Source organism: Leucoraja erinacea, chromosome 21 (genome assembly GCF_028641065.1).
Source record: "Leucoraja erinacea ecotype New England chromosome 21, Leri_hhj_1, whole genome shotgun sequence".
NCBI lineage: Eukaryota > Metazoa > Chordata > Chondrichthyes > Rajiformes > Rajidae > Leucoraja > Leucoraja erinaceus.
In genome coordinates, this window is record NC_073397.1 from 31696780 (window position 1) to 31719196 (window position 22417).

The 22417-nt window shown below is 42.0% G+C and overlaps 2 protein-coding genes across 3 annotated transcripts in view; one reads left to right on the forward strand and one right to left on the reverse strand.

Annotated features, from left to right (window-relative positions):
- The window catches only part of gdap1l1 (ganglioside induced differentiation associated protein 1-like 1), a 58651-nt gene extending 52284 nt beyond the window's left edge, over window positions 1-6367 (reverse strand). Inside the window, exon 1 of the mRNA XM_055652538.1 lies at window positions 6243-6367. The gene's annotated coding sequence lies outside the window, so the exon portion shown is untranslated. The remainder of the gene's footprint in view (window positions 1-6242) is intronic.
- jph2 (junctophilin 2) overlaps window positions 1-22417 on the forward strand; it is an 81073-nt gene that overhangs the window by 6593 nt on the left and 52063 nt on the right. Inside the window, exon 2 of one of the 2 annotated variants that reach the window (XM_055652534.1) lies at window positions 6235-7057. The exons of the other annotated variant lie outside the window; for it this stretch is intronic. Coding sequence (XP_055508509.1) covers window positions 6235-7057 — 823 coding nt within the window. The remainder of the gene's footprint in view (window positions 1-6234; window positions 7058-22417) is intronic. 2 annotated transcript variants of the gene reach the window in all.

Consider the following 22417-nt stretch of genomic DNA (forward strand, 5'->3'; position numbering starts at 1 on the left):
ATGAGAAATGGTTAATAGTGTTTAAAGCAGATAAGTGCCAGGTGCTGCATTTGGGAAGTCAAACCAGGGCAGGGCCTTCATAGTGGGGCTCTGGGGAGTGATGTAGAGCAGAGGGATCTAGGAGTGCATGTACATAGTTCGTTTAAATTAGTGTCACAGGTACATAGGATGGTCAAAAAGGCCTTTGATACATTGAGCTTCAGCAATCAGGGTATGGAATATAGAAGTTGTGGTATTATGTTACAGTTGTACAATACATTGGTGAGGCTGCATTTGGAGTAATGTGTTCAGTTTTGGTCAACCTGCAATAGGAAGGATAGAAACATAGAAAATAGGTGCAGGTGTAGGCCATTCGGCCCTTCGAGCCTGCACCGCCATTCGATATGATCATGGCTGATCATCCAACTCAGTATCCCATCCCTGCCTTCTCTCCATACCCCCATGATCCCTTTAGCCACAAGGGCCACATCTAACTCCCTCTTAAATATAGCCAATGAACTAGCCTCAACTACCTTCTGTGGCAGAGAATTCCACAGATTCACCACTCTCTGTGTAAAAAATGATTTTCTCATCTCGGTCCTAAAAGACTTCCCTCTTATCCTTAAACTGCGACCGCTAGTTCTGGACTTCCCCAATATCGGGAATAATCTTCCTGCATGTAGCCTGTCCAACCCCTTAAGAATTTTGTAAGTTTCTATAAGATCCCCCCTCAATCTTCTGAATTCTAGCGTGCACAAGCAGAGTCTATCCAGTCCTTCTTCGTATGAAAGTCCTGCCATCCCAGGAATCAGTCTGGTAGGAATAGGAAGGATGTAGTAAGAGTGCAGAGAAGATTTATGAGGATGTTGACAGGATTTGAGAGGTTGGGCATACGGATTTTATTCCTTGGAGCACAGGAAGCTGAGGGGTGATTTGTGGAGGTGTGTGTGATCATGAGGGGTATACATAGGGTGAATGCACAGTCTTTTACCCAGAGTAGTGGAATCAAGAACCATAAGACATAGGTTTATGGTGAGAGGGGAAAGATTTAATAGGAACCTGAGAGGTAATGTTTTCACACAGAGGGTGGTGTGTATATGGAATTAGCTGTCAGAGGAGGTAGTTGAGGCAGGTACTATAACAACGTTTAAAAGTCATTTATTTGGACAGGTACATATATAGGAAAGGTTTAGAGTGGTATGGGTCAAATATGGGCTGGTGTGACTAGTGTAGATGGGGCATCTAGTCTGCATGGGCATGTTGTGCCAAATGACCTATTTCCATGCAGTATGACTCATAATATGTGACTACGCAACTTTCATGATTAATCAGTAAGCAACATTTCCTCTCAAGTGGATCACTGGAGTTCCAATACAGCACACATTGTGCACATTAGCAAAGAAAATATCATTTTGTTCTGGATAATATTTATTTTTCAAGCAACATTTCCATAAAAAAATCTGGTCATCATTATCTTAGAATCTTGCCTTGAGCAAACTGCTTGTTGCACTTCTACATCACGACGATGGCTACAGCAGTTGTAAAGGTCTTCGTGATGTCTGGATTTCTACTATTTGCATCATTCCAAAATGCATATTTTATTCTTTTAAAACATTTTCAGTTTCTGATTATAATTAGGCTGAATCAAACTAAAGAGGTATTATGATGACAATCAAAGAATACAGTTCTATATTTTACAGAAATTGTAGGAATTTAAGTTTGAATCAAGCAAATCTGCTGTAATAGAGTGCGTAAACGCCATTAGAGTTTGTACTTTCTCCTGCCTAATGGTTTATTTAGAATTGTGGATCTGCATATGCTGTGCCAAACTGGCATTATATATAACATGTGTAGGAAGGAACTGCAGATGCTGGTTAATACCAAAGATAGACATAAAATGCTGAGTAACTCAGCAGTCAGACAGTATGGGTGTGAAGAAGGGTCTTGACCCGAAATGTCACCTATTCCCTTTCTCCAGAGATGCTGCCTGACCCGCTGAGTTACTCCAGCATTTTGTGCCTATCTTAGGCAAAAGATACAAGTTATCCTCTGTTCAAATAAGATAGAGGGACAGAATGTTATCTTGGGCAGTTTTTCTCACAATTGTATCAGCTGCCACCTGCACATTATTCAGTTTCATTACATCAAACCAACTGAATAACAAGCAAACATATAACAGATCCTCTGAAGAAGGATCTCGACCCGAAACGTCACCCATTCCTTTTCTCCAGAGATGCTGCCTGCCCGACTGAGTTCCTCCAGCATTTTGTGTCTATATTTGGTTTAAACCAGCATCTGCAGTTCCTTCGTACAAAAGGCGTATAACACGTGGCTTATAACAAGGCGTATAACACAGTGTTGAAGTGCTGCCTTCACTTATGGTGACACCCAAAACAATGCTTTTTTTTTTACAAAGCTAGGCTTTCACCTTATCTATAAGATAACCAGGCCTTGCATCTTTTGTTACTGTTTTTTTAAAATAAAGTTACAACATGACTATTACATCTTATTGTTCGAGAGCTAGAGGCCACTATCAAGACTAGTTTTTCTTTGGCTCAAATATGTGTGCAAGACATGGGCAGATAGCAGGGTTTGCTATTCTGACACCATCATCTCCCATTCAATTACAAAAAATGTTTTTAGACTGCCATAATATTAAACACCTGATAAAAGTTTATCAACCTGGAACATTAATTCAGTTTTTATTTTTCCAGTTATTATCTGAGCTACTGAGCATTTCCAGCTCTCACTGAAGATTTGCAGCAACTGCTCTGTTCTGTATCTCAGATCCTGCAATGAATTTTTCACCTTCTTTTGCCTCCCTCTATTTACATCTCCTCCAAACAGTTTAGCTATGACTAACAATCCTTCACCGCCCTCTCTCTGACAGCACCAACATCTGTGCCACCTGGCTTCCCTTCATTTTCATCCTATTTCCAACGTAACTCTTCTTCCCTCCACTCCTCCTCTTCTCTGGAAACTTAAAACACACTTGAATTCTTATATATTTCTCCGTCCTGATGAAAAGTTAGACCTGAATCATTTACTGTTTCTCTCTCCGGATATGCAGTCTTTCCCAACAGTTTCTGTTTTTATTTCTAGTTTTTAGCCTTTAAATCGTAAACACTCAGTTTTGTGGAATATTGCCATTTGAAATATTCTCACATGCCCTTCCATAAATAAAGGTTATTATCATGCCAGGGGCAAGCGAGATAATGCTGATGATTTATCACTGGCTGCTTTTGTTACTGCTATTTCCTGCACTCATACAAAACATGAACATTTCCTTACTTTTGTTGCCAGTTTCTGTACTCATGGCCCATCCCTAACTCTGCCCTTACCTTTCTGGATTTCTCTTTTGCTCTCACAGGGAACAGACCAGCTACATATCCACAGACTCCCACAATTATCACAAGTATATTTAGTCCAATCCTGCCTCATGTAAGCATGTCATCTACACAAACATTCAATTTTTAACATTTTTTTCCTTTTTGCCATTTGTATAACTATTCCAAACCTTTTATTGAACATCTCATCATTTACCATTATCTTCCAAACTAAAAGTCCCAGTATTTTGCAATATTTAGGATGTATATTTTACTCGTACAAAATTTGCGACAATCTTTTGTTTCTACTTTATGGACAATTGAACATAATTCAAAGGTTCAGCTGGGACCAGCCACAACAGTCACTTATTAATAAATTAATGAATCTTTGGTTCTATGTTGACATCACGACCATACAGAAATGGAGGCAGTTAAGAGGCCGGAGTTTGCACGTTCCTTTTCTGACCCGATTTGACTACTTATAATTTTAAACTGCTGGCAGAAAGAACATACCAAACCACGGAGGTCTTTATTAGATATGACAGACAATCAGGCTTGATATAACTGGAGACATCTGTGTGTTTTATTTTTTTCTATTAGATGAGTGACCAATTTTAGAAAATTGGAGGTTAATAAATCACTGTTAGCAAGTAACGGCTCTAGTTCCTGATATATTAGAGCATGTACGATGTCTGATTCCTGCACACACACACACTGTCTCTCTCATTCCTGCAAGAACTTTAAGGTGAGAGGGGCAAAGTTTAAAGGTAATGTGCAGGACCAGTTTTTTTTACACACAGAGGGTGGTGAGTGCCTGGAACAGGCTACCAAGGTGTTGGGGAACAGGGCCCAACGGGGTCCCACTTACTCAAGTTGGTACTAAATTCATCAACTTGCTGAAAAGGGGGTATTTTCAATGGTATCACATTTCAAATGTGACAATGGGTTCCTGGATCATTTTGAAACATTACATGGGAAGTCTTGGACCAAGCCATTAGTTACGGTGGCACAGCAGCAGAGTTGCTGCCTTGCAGCGCCAGAAACTCATGTTCAATCCTGACTGCGGGTGCTGTCTGTACGGATTTTGTACATTCTCCTTGTGACCACGTTGGTTTACTCTGGGTGTTCAGGTTTCCTCCCACACTCCAAAAACGTACAGGTTGGTAGGTTAATTGGCTTTGGTAAAAATTGTAAATTCTCCCTAGTGTGTGTGTAGGATAATGCTAGTGTACGGGGATCGCTGGTCGGCACGGACTCGGTGGGCCGAAGGGCCCGTTTCCGCACAGTATCTCTAAACTAAACACTGCTCTGGTGGTAACCTTGTATGTCACTGCGTCAAAGTAAGTTGGCCATAAAGAGTAGCAAAGAAATTTGGGAATTTGCATTTGCGTAGAGAGAGATGCTCCATATTGGCATTTAGCTGGGGAAATGATGCATCTGCACATGGAGCTCTCTGTAAAATCAAGGTCATTGTTTTGTATCTTCAACAGTCCCCTCACCCTTCAATAATTTTGTTCAAATATTTAAAATGTTTTAGTTTTTGGACTTTTGATTAATTTTTAATAGCATGAAATTTTAAGTGGTTTTATCGTTTATTTAAACTTTGACTGGTTTTATAGCTGGACAGGCTAAATGGTATGTCGCGTTTTTATTCAGAGTTTTGACAAATGGTTTTATCCAAGACTTCCCATGTGATGTTTCCTGTATGAAGGATTTGATATCTGCGTTCCACTTTAATCATGAATGAAAAATTCAGCTTCCATTAGCAAATTTCACCCTTTCAGGTGGTTCCAAAGAATTGAATAAATGTTCTAAAAATATGTAAAGGGGCGGCACAGTGGTTGCAGCAGGTGGAGCTGCTGCCTCACAGCGCTGGAGACTTGGGTTTGATCCTGACCTCAGGTGCTGTCTGTGTGGAGTTTGCACATTCTCCCTCTGACTGCACGAGTTTCCTCCCAAATCCCAATGACATGGGTATATAAGTTAATTGGATTTTTTTAAATTGTCCCTAATGTGTAGGGAGTGGATGCAAAAGTGGGATAAAATAGAACTAGTGTTATGGGCGATTGATTAAAGGTTGGCATGGATCAATTGAGCCGAAGGGCCTGGTCTATGCTAGATCTTTCAATCGATTAATCAGTGACCCATGTTTGACTCATGTGCTTGTCTGTGTCGACTTTCTGTGTGCGTTTCTTCCCACGTCCCAAATAGGCACAGGCTTGTAGGCATCTCTCTGCATGACTCGAGGAACTACAAATGCTGGAATATTGACAAAAAACAACGGGGTGCTGGAGTTAGACGCACAATGTTGGAGTAACAGGCTGCTGGTGTAATTCTGGAACTCAACAGGATGCTGGAGTAACTCGAGCTGCCTGACCCACTGAGTTACTCCAGCATCTCGGATCTGTAGGCTAACTGGCCTCTGGAAATTACCCCTAGTGTGTAGGGAGTAGATGCAAAAGTGAGATAAATGGGAACTAATGCATAATGGGTGATAGATGGAAAGATACAGCATTGCCCACCAAATCGTCTGAAGAAGGGTTTCGGCCCGAAACGTTGCCTATTTCCTTCGCTCCATAGATGCTGCTGCACCCGCTGAGTTTCGCCAGCATTTTTGTGTACCTCCCACCAAATCTATGCTGACCATGGATCGCCTATGCTCATTGGGTTCTCTGTTATCCCAGTGGAACTCGGCATTCAATCATTCAATTGATCAAGTATGGAGGAAGGAACTGCAGATGCTGGTTTTGGTAATTAATGATCAATATTGACAAGGAAAATTACGCACAGTAACAGTTCACAATCAGACGTGAGGTATATGTGTGGGTAACCTGTATTGTCAAGGGTGGGGCATCTGATGAAACGATTTTGTAAAGGTGTGACTACGGTCATTTGAGTGAACCTTTTTGTGTCTTTGGGGTTTTTGCAGGTACGTACCAGGGCCAGTTCACGGGAGGGATGCGCCACGGTTATGGAGTGCGCCAGAGCGTTCCTTACGGGATGGCCACCATGATCCGCTCGCCGCTGCGGACGTCGCTCACGTCGCTGCGGAGCGAGCACAGCAACGGCGCCGTGCTCCAGCACGAGCCTCCCGCCGACTCACTGGCGCTCGGTGCGCCCGCCCGCCCGGGCCCGGGGCCTGGGCCTAGCCGCGGCGGCTTCGCCCTCAGCCTGCACAGCGCCGGCGACGCGGCCGAGCACAAGGCCAAGCGCCGGGGCCTCTTCCGCCGCACCTCGCTGCTCGGCAAGCTGAGGAAGAGCGACTCCAAGAGCTCGCTGGCCAGCCAGCGCAGCAAGCTGAGCTTCCTCAAGAGCGACGCCGGCCTCAGCTCGGCCGCCAGCGACGCCAACTCCACCATCAGCCTGGGCGAGGGCGGGGGAGGAGGAGGAGGAGGAGGCGTCGACGACTTCCCGCCCGTCGAGGCCGACATCGACGCCACCACCACCGAGAGCTACATGGGCGAGTGGAAGAGCGACAAGCGCTCGGGTTACGGCGTGAGCGAGAGGTCGAGCGGCCTCAAGTACGAGGGCGAGTGGCTCGACAACCTGCGCCACGGCTACGGCTGCACCACCTTCCCCGACGGCCGCAAGGAAGAGGGCAAGTACAAGAACAACTTGCTGGTCAAGGGCAAGAAGAAGCACCTGATCCCCCTCAGGACCAACAAGCTGCGGGAAAAGGTGGAGAGGAGCGTGGAAGGAGCGCAGAGGGCGGCGGCCATAGCCAGGCAGAAGTCGGAGATCGCCTTGTCCAGGTAAGGAGTCTCAAAGCTCTTGTGTCCAGCAGTGAGAAAAGTGGTAAATTCATAGGTCAATCCAGACAGCTCCAGGTATGGGAATGGTAGGCAGTGCTCAATTCAACCCAGGTAGTTCAGGTGTCAGAACAAGAGAGAATGCTCCTGAAATATTCAAGATTCAATATAGAAACATAGAAAATAGGTGCAGGAGTAGGCCATTCGAGCCTGCACCGCCATTCAATATGATCATGGCTGATCATCCAAATCAATATCCCATACCTGCCTTCTCTCCATACCCCCTGATCCCTTTTGCCACAAGGGCCACATCTAACTCCCTCTTAAATATAGCCAATGAACTGTGGCCTCAACTATCTTCTGTGGTGGAGAATTCCATAGATTCACTACTCTCTGGGTGAAAAATGTTTTTCTCATCTCGGTCCTAAAAGACTTTCCCCTTAACCTTAAACTGTGACCCCTTGTTCTGGACTTCCCCAACATCGGGAACAATCTTCCTGATCTAGCCTGTTCAACCCCTTAAGAATTTTGTAAGTTTCTATAAGATCCCCCCTCAATCTTCTAAATTCTAGCGAGTACAAGCCGAGTCTACCCAGTCTTTCTTCATATGAAAGTCCTCTTATCCTTAAACTCAACCTCTTATCCTTAAATATATGGCACTTCCTCGGTTATCTATGGGTGGCAAAACAGTGTCCATAGGTGATAGGAGTATAATAAGGCCATTTGGCCCATCAAGTCTACTCCGCCATTCAATCGTCTCTCCCACCTAACCCCGTTCTCCTGCCTTCTCCCCATAACCTCTGACACCCGCACTAATCAAGAATCTATCTCTGCCTTAAATATATCCATTGACTTCGCCTCCACAGCCTTCTGCAGCAATGAATTCCACAGATTCACCACCTTCTGACTAAAGAAATTCCTCCTCATCTCCTTCCTAAAATAACATCCTTCAAATTCTGAGGCTATGAACTCTAGTCCCAGACTCTCTCGTTAGTGGAAACATCCTCTCCACGTCCACTCTGTCCCAAGCCTTTCACTATTCTGTACGTTTCAATTAGGTCTGCCCCCATGTTCTTTTAAACTGATTCCCAGTGGAACAAGTAGTACTTGTTTGATGATACTCGGGTTTGGGGGTGGTAAGTAGTGCTAAATTCAATCCAGATAGTAGAGGTGTCCGATCAAGAGAGAATGCCCCCAGAATACGTGGCATTACCTTGTTTGATGATACTCTGGTTTGGGGGTGGGAAGGCAGGGCTAAATTCAATCCAGATAGTTCAGGGTCAAAATGATATTGAATCTCTCTGGAATAAGTAGCACTAATGTTTGGGAATGGTAGGCAGTGGTAAATGCAATCCAGATAGTTCAGATGTCAGAACAGTACAGAGTGCACCTGGAATAAGTGGCACTTCCTTGGATACCTGGTTTCGAAATGGTATGCAATGGTAAATTCAATCCAGATAGTTTGGGTGTCAAAACAGTTTATAATCTGTCTGGAATAAGTAGCATTTCTTTGGTGATATTAAAGTTTGGGAATGGTAAGCAATGCTAAATTCAATCCAGATAGTTCAGGTGTCAGAACAGGAGAGAATGTCCCTGGATAAGTGACACTTGCTTGGATACCTATGGTGATATATGACAATAAAACACTCTCGACGATTGATAACAAGGTTTGGAAATGTTAAGCAAGGTAAATTCAATACAAATAGTTCAGGTGTAAGAACAATATAGGATACCCCCTGATTAAGTGGAACTTCCTTGGCTACCTGTGATGGGAATGGTAAATTCACTGCTGAGAGTATTTTCTTGCATAGTGTGGGTGTCAATGACAAGGCTGGCATTTATTCCGCAACCTTAATTGAGAATGTGATGAACTGTAGTGTTGAACGAATGTAAATCCATCTGGGTTAAGATTCTCTTCGCATATGTGGAGAGGTGAATTCAAGGATCCAGTGAACCCAGAGAAGGAATATTTTCATTTAAATCAGGATGTGTGTATCTTGGAGGGAAACCTGTAGGTGCTGGTATTGCCTCAGAGGCAGTATTAACTTTGCTCCATTTTCACGACAAGTTTTTTTTTTAAAAACACATCAGTGTTGCCAATCTTTCGTTCAATCTTTGTCCCGCCCACTCCCCTGACATCGGTCTGGAGAAGGGTCTCACCGTCACTCATTCCTTCTCTCCAGAGATGCTGCCTGTCCCGCTGAGTTACTCCAACATTTTGTTCCTTCGATTATTCCTCTCTACCTTCGATTTAAACTGGCATCTGCAGTTCTTTCTTACCCAAAAATCTGTAATGTGCCTTGATTGGTGATAAATTGTTCATTATTCTGACAATGCTTGGTGTAAGCTCAGTGCGAATTGTGTCTGTTGGTGTCATGAATGGGACATACAAAGTAAGAAATGTGAATTTAGAAATCGGATGGTAGAGTGTTTAGTTAAAAGTTCTATGATTGAAAATGTTTTTGTTGCAAAAAGCCAATTGTGTAAGAATAGCATGGGAAATGCAACTAACTTTTGTAATATTCTCTAGCATGATCATAAAGTAAGTAAATCATAAGTAAAGTAGCATGTTTTGCAGTCTAAGTGCCTTGGTCCTTCCAAGTTGGTCCCACTCGATGTACTGCACAAATTGGATAGCTATCGGAGGCAGTGGGAACCCTGATGAAGGAGAAAAAAGGTTTTTATTTGCAGATCATGTCTTCCAAGAGTGCTCATGAACCATGCTCCCATCTTCAACTCTCTCGGTAGTAACGAGTCTAAGGTGACTAAGGTTTCCTGTCAGTGTAATAAACATTTGTGCCCGTCTATGAGCACCCCTGCCCACAGATGGTATTAACACCCTGCATTTCTCAACACCCCTGACAGTTATGGCCAATCTTATACCATGTTTCCCAGCTTGCAGCAGGCAGCCGAATTTGAGATTACTGATGCCATCAACTCAAGGAAAATAGACTTTGACTGCAATGATAATTAGATTGAAGAATTAGGATTTCAAGTACTGCATTGCCCTTGAGACAAGCCCATCTCCCCTTTCCTTGCCTTCTGATTGCTGTCCATGGTCCAGCAAGTTCAATGAAATAGTATCATAGTGAATGACATGGCCCATAAGGATCTCGCTAGGAAAATTGGGGATGAGAAAGAGTAGCAGGTAATCTTACCAGATGAAGGCAAAGGGAGAGTCATTAGGAGCTTAATGCCAATGTCAGTTTATTCTCTGACATTGTGGTCTGAGAGACTCTTCCTTTGTTATCATTTAAGAAGATCAGCTGCTATTTCTTGAGAACCTGACTAGAACCCTGATTTTCCATAGAACCCCATTAGCTCATTAGTAGGGGGATGAGTGGAAATTATGAATCTCTTTCAATTCACTTGCTTTCCGTATTCTATTTGCAAGGTTCCATGGGTGGAGGTTACTGTCTGATTCCTACTCTACAACTGGTGTATTCATCCCCTTCTATTGGTTATGAAGGCATTAACCATTGTTGCACCGACACCCTAACGATGCTTGTACAATGGGCATCTTGCACCACGTGACAGAACATTTCTCGTCCACCTTTGTTACACTAATCAAATAACAAGTATTTTAAAGAAACTTAAAAGATTATTCATTTCAAGTAGCTTTCCATTCCTGATGCTCACTTACAGAGAGATTCCTCACGGGCAACTTCAACATTAGTATGAGTACTCAATAGATTTTTTCAGAATAAGAAGAGGAATTATTAATTCCAATAAATAGATTTGTTGAAAAGTTTTTGTTTTTTTAAGTCTGATTCATCTGAGGAGACAATAATAGAAATGTAACTGGCAATATCACTTGTCATCATTTCAAGGCTAAACAACATTGCATCACAGTGCCATTACCAGACTTGACAGCTGGACATCCATGTTATTTAACAGAGTATCATGAATAGCACTGAGGCTTTAGGAACTGTTATCTGAGAGACCAGCAAGGAATCATACATTGTACTCTCCAGTGCCCTTGAAAAATCAATATCACTGCATGGTTCACTGTTGCAGAAACACCCCGTGCCCCTCGGATCATGAGACCAAAATATTGATCATCCGTGGTGCAGGCAATGCCAATTAACGAGCAGTGCAAGTCTTTGGACATGCCCATCCATCTTTGCAATGGGCTTGGCATATGTAGGATTGTGAGAGTAATTTGCAGTTCTCATGACATGGTAACTGTTTGCGCTGGGGGTATATGAGAACGGCTTCTATTTTACTGAACTTTTCACCCTGCAGATGAGAAATTCAATTAGTGATTTCCTTAATATGCAAACAATTGACCTTTATCTGATTGGAAAGCCCCGGTAAATTTGTTTCTGATTAAAAGAGTGAACACATCCATTACCTGTCCATAAGCTTCACTTGTATGGCAGAGATTTTAGATCCTCATCCAGCCTTGAGTAGGCCATCATCTCTTCATTATACATGTTCTTATTGTTCTTATTTGAATTTCAGCAGAAGCTAAATTAATAGGTTTGTGATGAATATAAGCTTCCTTTGATTGGTTGTGTAGAATTTGTTCTGACATGAAGGGCAGTAGGAATTTAGTGGTGGTTTCTGAGGCAAGGAAACTGCACCACAATTTCCAGGGTTGTGCTGTGGATATGAAGTGATGAAGCACTGTTTGTAGCAGCAGCAGCAGTATTGTGCAGGATGTGCAGCAGACCTTTGCTTTCCAGGTGTTTGATGCCCATTGTCTTGGAATTGAGGTGATGATTTTCAGCTGCATGTACACCTGATTATTACGGCTTCAAGTTGAACTGACCCTGATTCTGGAGTGTAGGCAATGTGGTTTTCCCCATTCATCCTGTAGATTAGCTTCAGTCCAGCAAGATGTATGTTGGAGGTGACAAGCAATTTTACTACAAGAAAGATAAAGAAAAGAATTGGAGCATGATTTTTAAGTGCAGTCTACAGCGGACCAATCATGAATTGCATCTCATCATGCAGCACAGGTGGAAAGGTAATGTATAGAGCCAGGATTTTGCCATAAATGCCATGTGCCTTTTCATGCCTTTTTTGACGATTTCAGGAAGATAATGCCTTTTTCACGATTGAGTGCCTAAATCAGTCTTTTTTTGCCATTTTAACGTAACTTACAAGAAAATTTACACCACCGGGGCAAAACCCGGCTGTAAGTGGGTGTGAAGTGGTGATTGGAGATGGGTGCTTGGGAAAGGGTCCAGTCTGAGTCATGCTTTAAATGGGTGTGAAGTGGTAATTGGGGAGGAGTAGGTGGGGAAGTATCTAGTCTTTTCAAATTGGAGTCAAGCTAAGAGTAGGTATGAAGTGTTGGTTGGGGATGAGGTGTGGGGGATATCGGGGTTAAGTTTCTGTTTATCGAACCTGCAATAGAACTCGTTCAGGTCGTTGGTCAGCTGAAGATTGTCTAAGGTGCTGGGGTTTTTCCTCTTGTAGCTTGTGATTTCTTGCAAGCCCTTCCACACTGAAAAAGAGTCATTTGCTAAGAACTTGCTCCTCAACTTCTCAGAGTACCTTTCCTTGGCAGCTCTGATTCCTCTTCTCAGTTTATACTTGGCCTGCCTGTAGAGGTCTGCATCCCCGCTCCTGTAGGATCTACCCCTGCAAGCGCCAAAATGTCTAACGTCTAGTCAACGCCTTGTAAAAAACTGAATGATTTGGTGAGAGTGTACGGGAGTGATATATTTTCTACAGACAACTGTGTGCTGTTTTGCAAAGCATGTGAGAAAGCAGTGAATCATGAGAAGAAATATAAAGGTAGGAAATACGCAAGCTTGTCTCCTCACAACATTTACTGCTGGCTCCAGTCGCAAATTTGAGTTTTCGAGTAATCTGGGCAAAGCATTCATTGATGCTGGAATTCCACTGTGGAAATTGGAAAACAAATCTCTCAGAGGTTTTTTAGAGAAATACACAGAGGAACATATACCGAGCGAGTCATCATTACGGAAAAATTATGTTGACTTCAACATTGTTGTGCAGAAAATTAGAGACAAAGTTGCATGCAACAAAATATGGATCTCAATAGACGAGACAACCGTTGCTGTGGGGAGATATGTTGCCAATGTGGTCATCGGTACACTGGAGGCAAGTCAACCATCAAAGGAGTATTTCTTGACGTCGGAAGTATTGGAGAAGTCAAAGAGCACAATTATTGCTCAGTTGTTTACATCTTCACTTGCTGTACTTTGTACTTAAAGTTCCTGGCGATGTAGGTAAAGAAATGCAAGGAAAATGTGAGAGAGTAATTTTAGCTAACAAAGATCTTGAAGAAATAAAACATAGCTAAAGTTCTCAAAGGTAGTTGTAATGCACAAGATATCGACATGAATGTAGAGTTTGTAGCTTGTTTCAGATATGTACCAGTTACCTTAGTTGGGGTAGAAAGACTTTTTCACAACTGAAACATATTCTGTCTGAAGTCGGCATAGTTTAACACCAGATAATTTGATAAAAATGCTAGTACAGGTGCACAACCTTTTATCCGGTGTTCCGGAAACCGAAAAACTCCGAAAACCGGCCATTTTTTCCAGATGTCGTCTGCGCACCAAAGCTCGCGTTTGGCGCCAAACTTGACCCGAAACGACCCACGGTCAACCCAGGTCTGTACTACTGTAGCGGTTGCCTCCTCCCCGGAGACAGCACTTAAACATCTGTAAATCATTGCTTAAATGTTAGTCAGTTAGTTTGGAGGGCTTTTGGGTGAAGGGGTAAACTTTAATTCTTAGTCCCCTACCTGGTCGGAGAGGCGGGGAGCGGTCAATGCCTTACTGGGTCGCCGTGCAGTAAGCTCCGCAACGCTGTGGCCAGTGGGGCAGCGGGCGACGCCCCAGCTCCGCGAATGTCGGGAGTCGGCGGCGTCGCAGCGCTGGGATACCAGCGGGGAGCGGGCAATGCCTTACCGGGTCGTCGTGCGGCAAGCTCCGGAGCGCTGTGGCCGCCGACCCAACATTCGCGGAGCGTCGCTGGATTTGGAGCCGCGTAGCCAGGGGTAGAGTTGCCGGGGTCGGAGCTCCAACCGGCGCCGCCCGCGGCCGGACGAAGCCCCCAGCTCCGCGAGGTTGGGAGTCGCCGACCAGGTAGGGGACTAAGAATTAAAGTTTCCCCCTTCACCCCTACTCCACCACCACCACCACCACCACATAAAATCCCTCCAAACTAACTGACTAACATTTATGCAATGATTCTCCCGGTCTCCGGGGAGGAGGCAGCTGTTCCAGACTTTTCAAGCTGCCCGCGCTACCTACCTAATCTACGCTAAAAATCTTCCATTCGGAAATCTGAAAATGTCCGAAATCCGACAAGTGTCTGGTCCCAAGGCTTTCGGATAAAAGGTTGTGCACCTGTAGTTATGTGCAACTTGGCAACTTTGGTAAATTAAATGTAGTATATCTTTATATTATCATTTTTACCCATATTTTGGTGGTGGAAATAATTGCCTTTTTATGCCTTTTAATGCCTAACAATAAATGCTTTTTTTGTTATTTTATTCTGCCTTTTTGCCTGCCTATTTCAGAGTTTTTTAGCGCCTAAACATCCTGGCTCTAGTAATGTATAATTGAGGGCAGCCAAAAGTAACAAGGATTCTCCATTGTCCTTTTCACTTGACAGGAAGGTTTAAAAAAATATATATTTCCTATAGCGTGTGACACTCGTCTTTGCATTTTTTTTAATTTAATGTTGCTTGGTGGTCACAATTCACACCCAATTCTTGAATCAATTATTCACTTCTGCTGCTAGGAAGCAGTTGCGGAGAACTCTGTTTGGTGACTACAAATGTGGTTGATACTAAGGAGGCTTCTTTATAGTTACTGCAATCAAATTCATCTCCTAATGTGAAAGCAGTCTTCCTTACAGTATTGACGATGCAGTGGCATAGCTTCCTTTGTTCACATATGGGAGTCAAAGCTGTGAATTTGTTTCAGAAATTCCTCTGTTAAGTTTTAGAACTACACCAGTGTTGCACAAGTTACTGTAGATGCTTGTTCACAAAACAAAAACACACAGTGCTGGAGTAACTTTGGGCCAGGCAGCATCGCTGGAGGACATGGATAAGTGACATTTCAGGTTGGAACCAGACTGATTGTAGTGGGGAGAGAAAGCTGTAAAATAGGTGAGGGCTGGGCAGAGCCTGGCATGCATGTGATACAGGTGAATACAGGTGAAGGTTTTTTAAAATAAATTGGCAGGTGGGTGGACAAAAGAGATATAAAGGAGACAAAAGGGTGAAAGATAAGAAGAGGAGTGAAATGTGGTCAGAGGAATGTGAGAATTTCAAGCCTATTTGGGCCTGAGATAAGGATGCATTTCTTTAATACATTCTAAATACTGAAATTCTCTTCGTGGGTGTAAATCCTTGCTCTTGAATCTATTCAATGCCAATGTAATGGTTTTCTGGATATATAGGTTTGGTCAGTAAAGTGATGGGGCACAGGATCAGCTTTGGGATGGTGAAGGTGGCACCAGGAGCATATGACTACCTCCTGCTTTTCTGAGTTAAAAAAAAAATCTAAACAGAATCATATTGCATTACACTTTTCAGTCAGTATGATTGCCAACATCAAACATCACTGCATAATTAATAGACACAAAATGCTGGAGCAACTCAGCGGGACAGTTACTCCAGCATTTTACGTCTATCTTCGGTTTAAACCAGCATCTGCAGTTTCCTACACGATGCATAACTAATATGGTATTCTGGAGCACTAACACATGATAGAAGAGAATTTGAAGTTTTATATTTCCATTAAATTATAACTTGCTGCTTTTTGGATAGGAAAATGATAGAAACTACATCCTAAATCTGAGGAAAGACATTCTTGCCATAGAGGGAGTACAGAGAAGGTTCACCAGACTGAGTCTTGGGATGGCAGGACTTTCATATGAAGAAAGACTGGATAGACTAGCATTGTACTCGCTAGAATTTAGAAGATTGAGGGGGAATTTTATAGAAACTTACAAAATTCTTAAGGGGTTGGACAGGCTAGATGCAGGAAGATTGTTCCCGATGTTGGGGAAGTCCAGAACAAGGGGTTACAGTTTAAGGATAAGGGGGAAGTCTTTTAGGACCGAGATGAGAAAAACATTTTTCACGCAGAGTGGTGAATCTGTGGAATTCTCTGCCACAGAAGGTAGTTGAGGCCAGTTCATTGGCTATATTTAAGAGGGAGTTAGATGTGGCCCTTGTGGTGAAAGGGATCAGGGGGTATGGAGAGAAGGGGCAGGTACAGGATACTGAGTTGGATGATCAGCCATGATCATATTGAATGGCCTACTCCTGCACCTATTTTCTATGTTTCTATGTTTCTAAATTGTTTTCTCATCATTTCTAATTCCACATTGGGAGAATGGTTTAATTGCTCAACCCCAATCAGGATATTTAATAGATCCTGTTCTTAAAGATGTTTTAGTAGATGCTAATATAACTTAAAGGCGAAATGTAAAACACAGAGATTAAACTTTGACTTTTTTCAGGACGGTTTGATCTGACACTTTGGTAGTATGTTTTTGGGGAGTGGATTTGTAGTTATTTGGATATCCCATGGGATGTTTTTGACGTTGGGATATTTTGTCATGTGTAGTGAGATATAGTGAAAAAACATTGTGTGTTATCCAGTCAGATCATACTATACATGAGTACAATTAAGCCGTACACAAGTAGTGCGTGCATCTTCCTTTGCTTACTCGCTCCTAAATTGGCTGATATTCTCACATTCCTCTGACTTTGCGCATCCTCTCTGATCTTTTACCTTTTGTCTCCTTTATATCTCTAACTGTTATCCACCCATCTGCCAATTAAGAAAAACCCATTCACTTGTATTTACTTACTGCCTATTATGCCTCCCGGGATGTAGGGCAGCAATGAAGGCCCTCCACTCCTGTCCATCATACCCAATAGTGTTGATTCCTCAGTTGCTGTTTCCATAACATATTTGTTTTATGAGACAGGGTTGTTAGCCCTGTGCTCAACCTCCAACCTGGAGGACCAGTGGATCACTCTTCATCTCGCCTCTACCCTTCGATCTATCCAGCATGGGAGACCCTAACAGGAGACTAATCTCCTGCTGGCATAGCTCTAGGGGTCACTGAGACACACAATCTCCCTGACAAGCATTCTCTTGTATTCACCTACCATTTGGCAGTGCATTTTCAAAATTGAACTTTTGTTGCAAGCTAAAGTTGGCATTGGTTTATTATTGCTGTGAATAGGTTTATCTTGTGTGTCTTACTGTCTCCGCCTACATTCTATCTTTTCCCGCCCCCTCCCTGGCATCAGTCTGAAGAAGGGTCTCGACCCGAAACGTCGCCCATTCCTTCTCTCCATAGATGCTGCCTCACCCGCTGAGTTACTCCAGCACTTTGTGTCTACCTTCGATTTTACCAGCATCTGCATTTCTTGCTTACACATGCTTGTATAGTATTATCTGATTTCAAATCAGACAATACTATACATGGATACAATCAAGCCATACACAAGTACAAAGATTTGCAAGTGGAAAAGGGATTTAAAAGTGGGGCAATTGTATCTGATAACAGTAGATCCCTCTTCTGAGACCTACATGTGGAGCTGCCATATTCTAGTGCCATCTTTGATCAGTTATGCTGCACACAATGCAAGAATTAAGAGGTTTTGAAACTCCCATCCTGTCAGTGAATCCCTTTAGAATGTTTGGGTAAGGGTTTTGGTGTGCTCTACCCAATATTCTTGTCACTTTTACATCAATGTACAAAAATTTTGCATAAAATTGGCAGAGTTAATAACTTTAAATATTTGACTCATTTGCTACCTTGAATGCAAGGTGGAGCAATCCTTTTCTGGAAGATAGTCATGTTACGAAAGTTACTGACAGAAGTGAAAGACTTGCACTTCAGGGACTTGTTGAAGCCAATTATTTTTCTCTATGAAGGCAGTTCCTTGGGGAGCTTGACATTTATGTGCTGGAAAATATTTATGCTGTGAGTAAGTGTATATCTTCAATAAAAAAAGAAAATGAGAATAAATTGGCTTCTGAGTCACTATCAGATGCTTGTGCTCTGGCAAATGTCACCCCAGTAAGGAGGCAAGTAGACAAAAGTTTCTATACTTGTTCTTGTTTTGGTATCTGCAGAAACAGTTTAAAAACTATCATGTCCTTTACTGATGGCCATTTGCAACCTAGTGGTTGTAAACCTAGTGCGTGCAAATTTATTTGTACCTAACATGCAGGACCTCACAAACTATTAAATTGAACCTGAATGAGGAAAGATGTTTCCTTGGCATGCTGTGTTTAATGCAGAGTGACCAAAGGAAATGAGTAATCTCAGGGTCCAGGCCTTGTCCAAGAGATCAAAGCGACATGCCAGGGGTAGGTGAAAGATGGTCACGGATTTAAAAAAGATTTTGCAATAGTCAGATGCCGACTGTCAGTAAATTGTGTTACGCTATTTTGGAAGATTCAGTCAGACCTGAGTATTTCGAGAATTTTCAGATTTTATTTTCAATTGGCAATATTTATTTGCTTTACACTTGCTTGGAAAATACTTGAGGATTTATTCCTCTGGCAACATAAATATGGTTTTATGCGATGGATGTGCAGGGATTTACAAAGTAGTTACTTAAATACTAGTCCAACAATGATACCACTTAAATGCTTTTAAAGACATTTTTTTCAGGAATTTAATAATCGGACTACTCCCATTGAGAACTTAAATTCATTAAAGATGTTTATTTTAATTAAATCAAAGTTCCAATAAAACTGAGCAAAACACAAAGTGCTGGAGGAACTCAGTGGGTGAAGCAGCATCTGTGGGTATTATGAAAAGACAGCATTTTGGATAGGGACCTTTCTTCAGACTGATAGAAGAAGGGGGGAAGGAAGCTGAAAAAGAGAGGTGGGGACATTAAAAGTACGACAAGTATGAGAATACTAGTGGGAGGAGGGGAATTGCACCCTGCTCCATTCATGATCTCACCTGGCTTGGTCAGCAAACTTAATGTTACAATATTATTTCCTCATTCATATTATACCTATGTTTTGAATATTGAGGTCCAAGCATCGAACCTGCAGAATTTCACTAGTTATTGCCTGTCAACCCTGTAAAATAAAATGTATTCACAATCTCTGTTTTGAGTCTCAACACTTTTTTTATCCATACCAATATATTATCCCAATATTATACTTCAACTTTGCACACTTTCAGGTTCGACACTTTCTGCAAGTCTGGGCACACCACTTCTACTGATAATTTCCCCCTTATCTATTCTATCAGTTATATTCTCAATAAACGACCGTAGTTTTGTCAACATTTTTTTTTCAGAAGTCCATGTAGACTTTGATCAAACCTGTTGATACTTTACAAGTGTCTTGTTATTTTTTTAAATATATAACAAGCTTTACCATTTTCCTCACTACTGATAGGAACTTAAGCAAATTATTTTATTTGCAAATACAAGTCTAAAACAAAACTTTATCTCAGTGCTGTTGTTGATAAAAACTAACGTGAAGAGTTCTCAAAACATGAGACTCCTATAGCAGTCATGACCTAGTGCAAAATTGTTTTGAACGTTTGTGTCATTAAAGGCATTGCTTGCAGTTATACATGTGTCGGAATGTAATCATAAATTGGTGATGTCATATCTGTTGTTTTATATAGTAATCATTTTTGCAAAATATTTGTAATCATAGTATAATTGCTGGTGTAATCACTAACATTTCTTTTGCATGAAAATGTAACTGCTAGTAATTTTTCACTAATTTTATATGTAGTTTAGATTAGTTTATTGTCGAATATACCGAGGTACAGTGAATTTTTTTTTTGTGTGGTGCTATATATAACCATATAACAATTACAGCACGGAAACAGGCCATCTCGGCCCTACAAGTCCATGCCGAACAAATTTTGTTCCCCTTAGTCCCACCTGCCTGCACTCGTACCATAGCCCTCCATTCCCTTCTCATCCATATGCCTATCCAATTTATTTTTAAATGATACCAATGAACCTGCCTCCACCACTTCCACTGGGAGCTCATTCCACATTATATTATATATTATATCATTATATCCATATGATTTTATGGATATAAGAATTCCCTGAATAGGCATGTTGAGTCAGTTCTGAGTCTTCAGAGTCTGAAGAAGGGTCTCGACCCAAAACGACACCCTTCCCTTCTCTCCAGAGATGCTGCCTGTCCCGCTGTTACTCCAGCTTTTTGTGTCTATCATTGCTGTTTCCCAACACCCATTTCCACTGCACCTATCCTATTCTTGGTGCATCCCCTTTCCATTTCTTTTACCAGCAAAGAAGCACAGAATTAGCTGCGGTGATCGTCATGAGCTCAATAAACATTCCAGCCATTTTATTTGTGCCACAGAACTAGATCTTAAGTAATGTTAGAATATTTCTCTTGTTGTGAATATTTTTTTTAATGAACTCGCAAATCTCTGCATTGCACACTTTATCTGGTAGAAGCTCTTGCTTCTTCTCCTCCTCCTCCTTCTCATGGGCAACCTGGAAAGATATTGTCAGGCAGCTCTTTAAAATTCCTATTTTATTATTTAAATGCAGTTGTTCAGATGTGAAAGAATGAACTGCAATATCTATTATTAATAACTGCCATTTTAAGCTGACTTCGTTCATAGTTTCCTCCGTTTTGCATTTGAGAAAATAATTAAAATCTATGGTGGTCCATGGAAGGGAATAAAGTCTAGGTAATAGAAAACATAGATATAGAAAACAGAAAACGGGTGCAGGACTGGGCCATTCGGCCCTTTGAGCCAGCACTGCCATTCAATATGATCGTCCAAAATCGGTACCCCGTTCCGGCTTTTTCGCCTTAGACCGAAGAATTAAATCTAACTCTCTTGAAAATATCCAGTGAATTGGCCTCCACTGCTGTGGCAGAGAATTCCACAGATTCACAACTCTGGGTGAAAAAAGTTTTTTCTCATCTCAATCCTAAATGGCCTACCCCTTATTCTTAAATTGTGATCCCTGGTTCTGAACTCCCCCAACATCGGGAACATATTTCCTGCATCTACCCTGTCCAATCATCTAAGAATTTTATATGTTTCTATAAGATCCCCTCTCATCCTTTTAAATTCCAGCGAATACAAGCCCAGTCGACCCATTCTTTCATCATGTCAGTCCTGCCATCTCATGAATTAACCTGGTGAACCCATGCTGCACTCCCTCAATAGCAAGAATGTCCTTCCTCAAATTAGGTTCATTAATGAAACAAAGCTGATAACTACAACAAATGCAAATTTCTGGCACCGTTAACTTTACATCAGTATATTGTTGGCCAAGAATGACATCAGTATCACTAGACAATAGGTGGTGCAGGAGTAGGCCATTCGGCCCTTTCGTGCCAGCAATGTGATCATGGCTGATCATCCCCAATCAGTACAATAAATAAGATACCTATTGCAAATATTAGAGTAACAGTTTGTTTTTTGAAAGGTAACTCTGTAATTTAATGAAATAAGAAGACGTGAACAAAAGTCTGTGAAAGTGCAAATAATTGCATGCGTTAGTAAAACTGATAACAGCTGAAGGCAATGAGATTGCAATGAATCCTTTCACAGTAAACCCTCGTTATAACGGAACGGTGAGGGAGATGGTGTCCGTTATTGCTGATTGTCCGCTATAACCGAAGAAGGTATTATCATTGTATAAGTAGTAGAAACAAAGTGCTGGAGTATAGAAGTTGGGAAGGTCAGCTTACAGTTGTATAAGACTTTGGTGAGACTGCATTTAGAATATTGTGTTCAGTTCTGGGCACCATGTTCTAAGAAAGATATTGTCAAGCTTGAAAGGGTTCAGAAAAGATTTATGAGGATGTTGCCAGGACTAGAGGGTGTGAGCTATAGGGAGAGGTTGAGTAGGCTGGGTCTCTATTCCATGGAGCGCAGGAGGACGAGGGGGAAATCTTATAGAGGTGTACAAAATGAGAGGAATAGATCAGGTAGATGCACAGAGTCTCTTGCCCATAGTAGGAATCGAGGACCAGAGGACATAGGTTAAAGGTGAAGGGGAAAACATTTAATAGGAATCCGAGGGTTAACTTTTTCCACACAAAGGGTGTATGGAACACGCTGCCAGAGGAGGTAGTTGAGGCTGTGGGACTATCCCTTCGTTTAAGAGACAGTTCGACAGGTACGTGGATAGAACAGGTTTAGAGGGATATGGATCAAGAACAGGCAGGTGGGACTAGTGTAGCTGGGACAATGTTGCCCGGTGTGGGCAAGTTGGGCCGAAGTGCCTGTTTCCACACTCTATCACTCTATGACTCTAACTCAGCAGGTCAGTCAACATCTCTGGAGAACATGGATAGGTATTGTTTCAAGTCGAGACCAGGAACTGGGGCTTGGCATTCAGCTGAGTTGACTGCC